General features: G+C 30.7%; 1 protein-coding gene across 1 annotated transcript in view; it reads left to right on the top strand.

Moving 5' to 3' along the window:
- The first annotated feature begins 269 nt into the window (after positions 1 to 269).
- The window catches only part of LOC136067932 (secreted RxLR effector protein 161-like), a 14,352-nt gene continuing 2,399 nt past the window's right edge, over positions 270 to 12,222 (top strand). Inside the window, exon 1 of the mRNA XM_065774410.1 lies at positions 270 to 650. Coding sequence (XP_065630482.1) covers positions 270 to 650 — 381 coding nt within the window. The remainder of the gene's footprint in view (positions 651 to 12,222) is intronic.

Here is a 12,222-nt window from a genome sequence, read left to right as displayed (position 1 = left end):
TCCACTCAAGCGAGATGATGGCTAATCCCTTGACCAAGGGGTGACTATTGATTAATTTAGAGAGCATGTAGACTATAAAGAAAATGGGACTTGTGGATCCAAATACCTAGATGGATACTATATATTTTGTTTGGATATGATGGACCTAGGGATGCCTAGATGAATNGTGATTCAATATGGAGAAATGTTTTGCTAGGGTTGCCCTATTTCAAAAAGGAGACAAATTCAACCTTATGCAATGCCCAAAAAATGAATGAGAACGGAAACAAATGGAAGGAATTCCTTATGCTTTTACAGTAAGAAGTTTAATGTATGCCCAAACATGCACAAGGCCTGACATCAGCTTTTTAGTTGGTATGCTAGGAAGATACCAAAGCAATCCAGGATTGGATCATTGGAAAGCTGCAAAGAAAGTGATAAGGTACTTGCGAGGCACAAAGAATTACATGCTCACATTTAAGAGATTTGATAATCTTGAGGTCATTGGTTACTCAGATTTAGATTTTGCTAGATGTATTGATAGTAGAAAGTCCACTTTTGGTTATTTGTTCATGTTAGCTGGAGGAGCAATATCATGGAAAATTTCAAAGCAAACTGTCACTACTACATCTACTATGATAGTTGAATTTGTGGCATGCTTTGAGGCCACAGTTCATGGATTGTGGTTGCAAAATTTTATCTTATGACTTGGAATTGTTAACTTTATTTCCAAGCCACTGAGAATTTATTGTGATAATTCTGCAATTGTTTTTTTCTCTAAAAACGATAAGTATTCTAATGGTGTGAAACACATGAAATTGAAATACCTTACTATTAAGGAAGAATTTCATAAACAATGAGTGTCAATAGAAAACATAAGCATACAGCTTATGATTGCAAATCCATTAACAAAGGGGTTACCTCCTAAGACATTTAAGGAACATGTTGATCGAATGGGTCTTGAACATAGAACATGATTGTTGTTCCTTTAATGTTATTTTATGCTTTTGACACTTAGAGATCTCATTAAATGTGTTTCTGATTATTCCTATTTTATTTTATGTACGTACATATATGATGATGAATAAATAATAACAGTAATAGTCTCTAACAAGAGAGACATTATTGTTGGACCTTTTAAGTCACTTCTCATTGATAGGCAATATTAAGCAAGTTGCTGGTGTTGTAGTCCATGGAACAAACTATGTCTATAATTGATATAAAGCCACCATCACTCACATTAGTGGGTTGTTTAATTATAGTATTATGATGACCAATTTAAAGTAAGAAGATATGTACCATTGTGCACCTAATAGTTAATCTTATTTAGCCATGACGTAAGTTATCATATGGGCCAAGTGGGAGAATGTAAGAATAAATTGTCCCATTTGATAACTTCATATATGTTATGGTTTAATAAGAAGTTATATGTCCTTAAAACATTAGTTAAAGGAGAATTAAGTTTCCTAAGTAACTTAAGTAATTCCAACTTTGATGGGCAAGTAGAGGTTATAGATACAAGAAATTTGGTCATCTCTTTACCTATAAAAGAGACATTCAGCTACCCCATCAAATACACTGAATAGTTAAAGAGAAAAGAGGGTCAAGAGAGAGAAACCAATTTTATAACAATTAAGTGTTTGTTTATAATAAAACTTGATCTTAAGAAAATTTCAACAATGGATCAAGGTAAGTTTTATAATCAATTTGTGTATTTGTGAAATTATAATAATTCAAGATCCTAGAATTTATATTATTCTTGTTTATAATCTAACAACATAAAGAAAATATTTACATAGTTAGCCCAACAAAAAAAGTAAAAATTTCTACATCTTAAACCTCAGAAAAAAATCTATTTGTATTTTAACAAATTTGAAATTAGCTAATGGAAAATTTTTAGTTTATATTATACTATCAATGTAAAATTTTTAGTTTAGACTAGAGTAAAATTTATATCTTGTATTAAAAAAAAAGTTTAAAAAAGAAAAATATATATTAATATTATAGGAAATCTTCCTAGTAATCTTCCAAAAAAATTTTGAAGTTACACCTTTCAAATATAGGCAGATTTAATACTTGCTCTTGGTGAAGATAGGGGCTTCGGACCTTATTAAATTGCAAAGCCTGTGGACTTCTTTTTTCCCTTCTCGCAATTTATATCTATACTACTATTTAAGGAGCTTCCTCTATTTGAGATCCTCATTTGTTTTTGGTTAAAAAATGTCCCTACATTCCTATGTTTAAGTAGAGACAAAAGTAAAAGACAATCTAGTAAAAATACAATTCTAACTCCCACTAAAACATTACCTAAAAAATAGAGTCACTCTCCTGTTATTTTCAAATTGCTTTATCTACTTATAAATTAGATTCTCAAAATTAAAATTATATATATATATATATATATATATATTAAGAGCATTCAGAAAGTTAGTTATGACTTCAAAAAAGTCAAAAATACTCCTAATCTAATTAAATAATCCTTATTCTTAAAAAATAAAAAATAGGGTTAAAATTGTAATTCAACAAAATTATTAAAAAAAAAAAACTACTAGATTAAATTTTTTCTAAAAATTAGCACACTCTCTATTTGAAAGGTAATTATTAAGTATTTTAAGAGTAATCCCAAATTATAATGGATACAAATTTTTAATGTTTATTCCAAAAAATAGAAGAACCTTTGAGTATGCACTCACATAATACTTATCACGCCCCTAAGTTTTTTTTTCTGATTGAAAATTTTAGTAATCCCAAATTATAATGGATGCAAATTTTTAACTTTTATTCCAAAAAATAGAAGAGCATCTGAGCACATGCTCACGCACGTAATTAGAGGCTAGTATATAATAAAAACACAGGTTTTTCTTTTCTTTTTTTCTTTTTTTTTTTGGCTACAAAATAAACGTGTAATATTTGTTCATTTTTTTTTTTTTAATCTAGCCTCATGACACTCCTGGTTGTATTAGTAGTTTTAAATGCATAATATTAATGAGAAAACGTGTAAACCTCAAATTGGAATGAATAAAAAATGGATTTGACTTACTTCCAGTACTTTTTTAACTAGAATCTCATTTTGTTTTAATGAAAAACTGCCACATCACCTACTAACTAAATTAAATGTGGAGATTAAAACTCAATACCACTTGCCATTGTGTATTTAAAATAAAGGGAGATCTCCAGTTAAAAAAGTATTGGAGGTAAGCCAAACCTAAAAAGTTAAGACACTATAAAAATTAAAGAAAAAACCTCATTGCACATGAAGCGTGTGTAATGAGGCTAATACATGTGGTGGATTTTGAAATAAGTCATGTGACTTATTTAGTCACTTCCTATTGAAAGTGGAGCTCTTTTTAGGGTGTACTACACGAGTCTTATGAAAAAGAGCCGAGAACTAAATAAGTAAAGGTTTTCTAGTCTATAAGTCAATCGAGTTCTCTTGGGGCGGACAGAAGAAGTTTTGATACCTTCTACCACCATCTCTTCCTAACTCACCTGTTGAAACGAGAGTAAGGCTCGTTTGGTTTGGCCATGACCCAGTTTTCATAACTCAAACTCATAATTCATAACTCAAACTCAAAACCCATAACTCATTACCAAACCTCACTTTATCTCAAAAACTCCAAAATTATTGTTTGGTCACATAACTCACTTTTTGCCAACATAACTCATATTTCAAAAACTAAAAACAACAAAATTTTGTTTTTAGTTTCCATCATCCATCACTCCAATTTTTGAGTTTTGAGTTATGGAACATCGCCTAAAAATCAAGTCAAACAAGATTTTTTGGGTGGGACCCACATGTTTTGGAAACTCAGTAATGAAAACTGAGTAATATCACTCAAAATCATGGTGATCCAAATAAGTCCTTTCAAAAGTAGCATTTGCTCATAAAATTACTACTTTTAATAATACATATAAATAATCTTATAAATAGCAAAGTAATAATTGGAAAAGATAACTCCAAATTATCATTAGGGCTGTCCACGGGTCGGGCCGGGTCGGGTTTGTGCCCAACCCGGACTCGACCCGACTTCATCGGGTGGACAAAATTTTGACCCGTAACCGACCCGGCCAGAGTTTCGAGTTTTTCGGTTTGGGTCGTATCGGTTTCGGGTCCATTTCGGTCGGTTTTGGGTTTGTTGGAGAGGAGAGAAATTTGGCCGAATTTTGGCAGAAATATTGCTGGATCTCATCGGATCTAACAAGATCTAGCCGATATTTCCTATATCTATAAAGATCGGGCCGAGATCTTGATGGATTTGGTCGAAATATACCTATATCGTCGGACGAAGAGTTTGGACTTACCGGTTTTTGGCTGAAGAGCTCATCGGCGGGTCGGGTTCGTCGGTTTCTCAGATAGCTAACCCGCAACTCAAACCGATGGGCTCGGGTCCTTGCACCGGCGACCCGCGTCCGACCGAAACCCAGCTTTGATCAGGCGGTTTCGGGTGAAGATGGTCGGGTTCCGGGCAGGTCGTGGACAGCCCTAATTGTCATTATAAAAAGTAGCTATTGCTCATAATAAATTACAATCAAACGGGTTGAGTGGTTATTCGAATATTGATATTCTATTTCAGTATATCAAATTTGTCCTAGTGTGAGCTACTTTTTCATTGCGATGTCACTCTGAGCATTTTTTTTACGCAAGTCTTTCTTAGCATTTACACCATTAATAAATTCTGAAACAATTTTGTAGCATGTTTATCTATTTGGCTCAAACTCTTAGTGGATAATAATACTGTCATCAAAGGAGAAGCTTCTGGTTTCCCTATTTATTTATTTTATTTTATCCTTTCCTTCTCTTCTCATTTATTATTCAAACTTTTGCAGCTGGTTTGCACTTAGGAACGAAATTGTTTTTTTCTTTGTTTTTAATCAGTTTCCAAAGTTCATCCTTTGCATTCTGAATTATAGTGCATGTTGACAAGGATAAGCATGGAAATGCGGAAGATAATTTATCATTTTCAATCACTTGCATTCATGTTAGAAATACTAAATGAATAGTATTGTATTTTGCACAAATAATAAAATATATGAGTGCCTTTATATAGAAAGAAGAATGTGCAGTATAAATATGTGTGCTATACAAGTAAATAAGGTGGGCCTAAGGCCCACAGCCTATCACACATTAACAGCCTCCCTCAAACTCAAAGTAGATGTGAAACCAACTTGAAGTTGTCAACCAAAGCACAAAGGCATCTCTTAGAATGTGACTTGGTAAAGATATTTGCAAGTTGATCTTTAGAGAAGACCGAGATTAGCTTGAGAGCACCATAGATAAGATGATAACAGATAAAATAACAATCAATCTCGATGTGCTAAGTCTGTTTATGGAAGACATCATTGTGAGTAATATGAATGGCACTCTGGTTGTCACAATGAAGAGGAGTAGCAGAAGATGTAGAGACACCTAAATTCTTAAGAAGCCAAATGAGCTCAAATGTGGTATCAGCAAGGGCACGATAGGCTGTGGGCCTTAGGCCCACCTTGTTTACTTGTATAACACACATACTTGTACTGCACACTCTGCCTTCTATATAAACACTTATGTATATTTTATTACTTATGTGAAATATAATAATATCCATTCAGTATTTATAACATAATATCAGAGCCACTGCTCAAACATTTTCTTGTGTCTTGTAGTCTTGTCTTTGTTGGTATTCCCCGTTGTCTTAACTTCTCAAGTCAGCAAGCCTTCTACGTCCTCTCCTAACTGCTTTGCCCCCGTCAGAGGTCCTTAAGCAGTGGCAGTGCCACATGGTGTTCAGGGGGTTCAAATGAACCCCCTGACTTGTGATTTTTTTTTTTTTTTTTTTTTTACATATAACATTTTAAAATATTTTTGTTTTGAATACCTTAAAATAAAATTTTGAACCCCCTAAAATAAGTCCAAACAACAAATCAATTCAATACTAAAATTTATCTTCATTTTCTTAAACAAAAAGAAAAAACCCAACATCAAACCAATTTAATCTAAAATTTGAGGGGGGAAAAAAAATAGTAAGTCCAACAACAAAAATTAGTAATTTGTTGATCTTAAATCTTAGAAAAAGACAATTAAATGAGCTGTAAAGTGTAAACACTAAAAGAAAATTAAATGTGAGGCAGTGGAAGTGGGGCGTGAGACAGTGGAGAATGAAGATATTTTTTTTTTTTAATGATTGTATTGTTGCATTGAATTCTTAATAGAGTAATGTAAAAAACACAACAAAATTCTTCTTGATGAATTACAAAGACCCATAAGTTGTCACAATTGAGTTGAATTGTTAAATAAAAGAATTGAAAAGAGTAAAAACAGAAACTAATAAATAATGAATTTGAGTATTCTAAGTAATAATAATTTAAATTCACTTAACAACAATAATTAATAACTTTATTATAGTAATATAGAATAGATAATTTACAAGATTTGATCTTAGCAATAATAATTAATATCTTCATTATACTAAGAAAACATAATTATTAATTATGTAAATTATCTATTCTATATTATTATTGCTAAGATCAAATCTTTAATTCATGCACTGCCATAGCCTATTACACATTAACAATTCCCAATTAGGTTTGGAATTTTACAAGGTTTTTAATTCTAATTACTTTGCTACTAAAAGTTTTAGTGTCATTAACAACTTAAGGGGCAGGGAAGGGGATTAAAGGAGGATATAAATTGAGGACGGTCATGATGGTTTAAAAAAAAATTCAAAAAAAAAAAAAATCTTAAAGCAAGGAATAGTGGACCAAAATAACAAGAGAATTGAGTCACTTGGATCTTCATCAAGTAGTGATACCATTACTATAAATTTTACTACTGTGAGTTTACAAATGGTGTATAACCATTATAAAGAAGTCATTCAAAATTTCAATATTCGTTTACAAGGTAGTTAAAAGATCATCACTTACATTCACTGTCACATCAGTTTATAAGTTGTATGTATTAAAACTTGTAGTAGCATTTTCCTTCTCGCTGACCTATTAATTGAGGCGATTATTTCTAAATGATGAGAATATTTTCTAAGAGTCCCAAAGATTTGAAATCTAATTAACCAACTATAAAACATAGATAAACTTAGAGTCCAGTTTACAAGTGCAGTTATGACATTTGTTAATGAAATATTTTAAGAAAGATTTGATACCACTTTTATGAAAAATATAAAAATCAGTCTAAAAAATCAGTTATTTTTTTCTTTTTCTATAAAAATTTTATAAAAATATTTTCTAAACCAATACCTTTAGGACATCTACTAACTTTTCTCATAAACTTAAAATACTATTTTTAAAACCCTTATCATGCATTGAGTGCACACTGTCACACCGCCTTGTTGGTTAGAACTTAGGGTCCATTTGGTTGGAGGAGTGGAAAAGTGGGAGGATAGAAAAGATTTGGTTTTCCCTTGTGTGTTTGGTTGGAGGGGTGGAAAAGTGGGAGGGTGGAAAACTTTTTTATTTGGTTGGAAAGAAAAAGAGGATGAAAAATGTAGTTTATATAAATTGACTATTATGTTCTTGTTATATAGTATATAAGAAATAGATATATTAACATGCATTAAATGATATAAAAATTAACACAAATACATATATATTTATATTACTTTTCTTTATTATTATATATAATTTTAAATTTATGGGCAACAAAAATTGATTATGTAGACTTTATCCACATGACCATACGTAGACTAGGAAGATATTTAAAAAAAAAAAAAAAAAAAAAAACAAACAAACAACAACAACAACAACTTTATCTAACCATTGTTATATGGGAAGATATGAGAGAGAGAGAGAGATTATTTTTTTCCCTATTTTCTGTCTCTCTTGTTTTCTCTCCTGAACCAAACAGTAGAAAATGCCATTTTCCACCTTATTTTTCTTTTCTTATTTTCCATCCTTTTACCCTAATTAAACATACCCTTAGTTCTCAACAAATCTGATAATTAATTAAAAAAAAAAGAGAGGGGGGAGGGGGGTGGGGGTGGTGGGGGTGGGTTCTCAACCAATCTATTTATTAAAGAGCCATATATAAATGACAACTCACACTTCTGAGATTAAGTCATCATTGTCATTTATTGATCACCTCCATTTGAATATATATATATATATTTTTTACCAGATGTCTGTAATCACATTATTATCTTATAATTGAGCGTTGTCCCTGTTAGTCGCTTTCAGGTTGTCATCCAGCATTATAATTTAAACCAAACATTATAATCATGGTGTAAACTTTATTTCGCACTTCAATATCAACTCCTTACTTTGTCCCCTTTAACAAAGGCACAGTCAAATAACTTTAACTTTAATTAAAGGTGTGTTTGATAAAAATAATAAATAAATAAATAAATAAAAGTAAAAGGTTTGTTTATGGGATTTGGATCCCCTGCGACAGTTGCGTTGTTAAATATTGTCTCGAATTTCTAATTTGATTTTATTTGAATTTCCGTGAAGTGGAAAGAGTGATTTTCCTTGGTTTGAAAGGCAATGATTCCTTTGTTATGGAAAGAAAAAATATATCTCTTGCAAAAAGTAATTGATATTTATTGTCTTTGAACAAATAAAATTGAAGCTTTATAAATATGTACTGTTACAAAGGGTTTAATGGTTTTTATCCAAGGATCCTCCTACATGGAGAGAGAGGAGAAAACTCCTAGAAAAACATGAGTTTGAAAGATATGAAAGATATGTGTGGTTGTGTATTGAGAGTTTGATTGTTTTGTGAGTATGAGAGAGATATTGCGTATATTCGATTTTGCTGTTTTGGGCTTGTGAGTTTGTGTGTGTGAGGTTTGCATATCGTTAATAGTAGATTTTGATTGCTCTTGCCCATGGATCTAGGTATGGAATTGGCTAAACCTCATTAAATAGTGTTGTCTCATGTGGATGTTTAATTTTTTTTTTGGTGTAAAATTGCTTCCGCTAGCTCCCAAATCACAACACTTGATATTAGAATTTCTTATTCCACAACATACATGGTGCAATTACCATGTAGTTGATAGATGTAGAATTTTGAAATGTTAAAAAAAAAAAAAAAAATTGAAAAGTTATAAAATTGTCTAATCTAAAAGTTGAGATTAGTGTTTGTTTAGAAACAGCTTATTCAACTGAAATTGAAATTTTTTTGTTAAAAGTACCTTAGATAAGTTAAAAGGTAGCTGAAATAGTACAGTGTGGCTTACGAATAGTACCAAAAAGTGCAATAAGACCTACAAATAGTACTAAAAAGCATAATGAGACTTACGAATAGTAACAAAAATAAATTGAATAGTAAAAAAAAACTGGCTTTTTAAGCCAATATTGCCAAACTGACAAAGTGAATTTTTAATTTTTAATCTATCTAACCCATTGATTCACTATTGCATAGGAAGTCAATTTTACTCAAACTTCAGAGAAGTTCAGGACGGCTTCACACTGATGCCACCTTGCAATTTGGTTTTTCTTGAGTTTGCAAGTACTTCTCCAGATTGTCTGAAGCATCAGATGGTCATGTAATCATTGATCGATACCTTATCAATATCAAACCAAAATCTAGTAGAAACTAACCACCAAGATCCTAGCTAGTAGATCAATGGGCATTACTTGGTGTTTCCAACGAACATTCCAGGAAAGTTCCATAAATTACTAAGTAAACATATATTTATATGCCAGATAATAAAGCAGAAAGAGTAATTGAAATTGATCATCAGCATATATTAACTTTCTTTTAATAAAGCAGAAAGAGTAATTGAAATTGATCATCAGCATATATTAACTTTCTTTGCCCTGGTTGAATGGTTGGTTCAAACTTGGTTACTTAACAGGTCACTTACAAATCCCTCCACAATCCACACATACTAGCATATCTTGCAAGATACAACTTGTTCATATATGTCGTATGGTCATGAAGATGTCGCTTTCTGATCTTACTAGTCATTGAAGTTTGCCGCACTATATAATCTTTTCTTTCTTGTATATTTAGTGTATGTCATATTCCCCATAACCCATTTTTGGAGTTGTTTGATAAAGGACATAAACAGGTGTGCACGGATCACACCAAAGAATGCAGCTTCTGTTTCATATCCTTGTCAAAATGAAGCGACTAAAACCTAAGTTGTTCCTAATGTTGATACTTCATTCATGATCATTCAGGATCGATGCATATTTATGATCTTCAAAAAGCTCATTGTGGAGTGTGGACTACGATATAAAATTAAACATGAAATAATTATCATGTGCAAGTTATTAGTATTAACAGAGTAAGATTCTTTAGATTTTTTAGTTTTATTCCAATATAGATAGAGTTCTTAACAGTTCACAATTAATTGATAAATTTTCAAGTGAAACAAACACGAGCACGACATAAAAGTATACATGAATGGTTTTCTCAAATTCCTTGAAGTGGGTTGGAGCAGGAATTACCAACTTTGGAGATAACCCTTTTTCCTTTTTTTCTAGAAGATAATTTGGTTTGCCAATAAGGTATATTTTCAAATATAAAAAATTAAAGAAAATTTTAAGTTCCCTTTGGAAATTATAATGGAATGAATTTTATTTTATGAATGATGATTGCTAAGGGTTAGAAATGATAATGGAATGAATTTTATTACAATATTAAGGTTTTTTGTCTTGCATAAATAATTATGGAAAATTAGACAATTTTACATACTTATTTGAGTTTAGAAATATTATAATACTACTATTAGTAGTCCTATTTGTTACATAGTTTTAGTTATAAACCTATAAATAGATTATGCTAGAGTAGAAATTATATCCTAAAAAAAAAAAAAAAATCTCATCAATGTACTCAATAATTTTAATCATTTCTCTACCTATGAATAGAAATATACATAGAAAAAATTTGAGCAACAACGTATCTTTCAAAACAACAACATATATTTCAAAACAATATTTAATGCTCACATGTCATGTCATGCTAATTAGGCAACGGTAAAACTAACATAAACATTTCATCTTGATATGGCCTATTTTACAAATAAAATAAACTGAGATAGAGATTTTATTTTTTAATCAATATCATTATAAATCTTTTTTTCTGTTTTTGATTAGTATATCATTACAAATTTTGACAGTTCTCTTCCGTTCCATCAATAGTAAGAGTCTATTTGAATACCGCTTATTACTGAAAACTAAAAACACTGTAGCAAAATAATTTTTAAATATGTAAATAGTACTGTGTGACCAATTTTTAATAAAAATATTTCTAAAAAAAGAAGTTTGTGGGTCCTCTAAATAGTGCACGGGACCCACTGACAGACGACAAACGCAAACATTGAGGGAAATCATTTGTATACAAACGCTCACCAGGTATATTTCTTTTTTTAGTGGGAGGATGAGAATCTTTACTCATTTAAAAAACCTGCACTGTTGCTGAAACTTATTCCAAAAAAAAGTTGTACCTTTATTTATTTTATTTATTTAGTGTGTGTTTGCGTAGCAGCAGTGGTGCACGTTTTGCATTTTTTTTCTAGGTTTTGCGTACTGTTTTCAAACCAACAAGTACAGAAAAATGCAACAATAACTTTAAAACTGAGTCCCATAGGCACTATTTATAATTTAAAAATTATTTTGCTACAGTATTTTTAGAAATAAGTTTTCAGTTTTTAGCAATAAGAGGTATCTAGACAAACCCTTAGTATCGTGTATATCCAAAAAAAAAAAATGTAACAATCGATAAAATCATTTTGATTAATTTTATTCTATTATAAACTATTAATGTATCATAAGAGGTTTCTCAAAAAGAAAAAAAAAAAAAAAATCATAAGTGCAAAACATTGTAAATGCAAAGAATGCACCAATCCGTTATGTTACCATATAAAGGCAAGTATAAGTGAAGTGGCAAGAAACAAAAGGCAGTATTTCTATTGATTAGTTCTATCCCAAAAAACATGTAAACTATTAATAATTCTTAAATGCAAAAAAAGAAAAAAAGAAAAAAATTTGTTATTAAAAAAAAACAGAGTTGATAAGAACAATTTTATTAAAAGAAAAAATGGTTAATTACATAATTGACCCCTATCCTTTACATTATATGTTAATTTGGTCTTTGGCCTTTCAATTGTGTCAATTTTGTCCCTAACCTTTCGGTTTCATGTCAATTTAGTCATTGCCGTTATGTCTTAGATAGAAATATTTGACATGTCTAATGGACTAACAAATAAATATTTTTCATGCCATATCAACTGATAATTATACCGCCACGTCATACTAAAATAAAAAATTAAGAGAGAGAGAGAGAGAGAGAGAGAGAGAGAGAGAGAG

Source organism: Quercus suber, unplaced genomic scaffold (assembly GCF_002906115.3).
Source record: "Quercus suber isolate HL8 unplaced genomic scaffold, Cork oak 2.0 scaffold_92, whole genome shotgun sequence".
NCBI classification, from domain to species: domain Eukaryota; kingdom Viridiplantae; phylum Streptophyta; class Magnoliopsida; order Fagales; family Fagaceae; genus Quercus; species Quercus suber.
The sequence above is the reverse complement of the archived record's forward strand: the minus strand, read 5'-3'. Positions and strand labels throughout refer to the sequence as shown.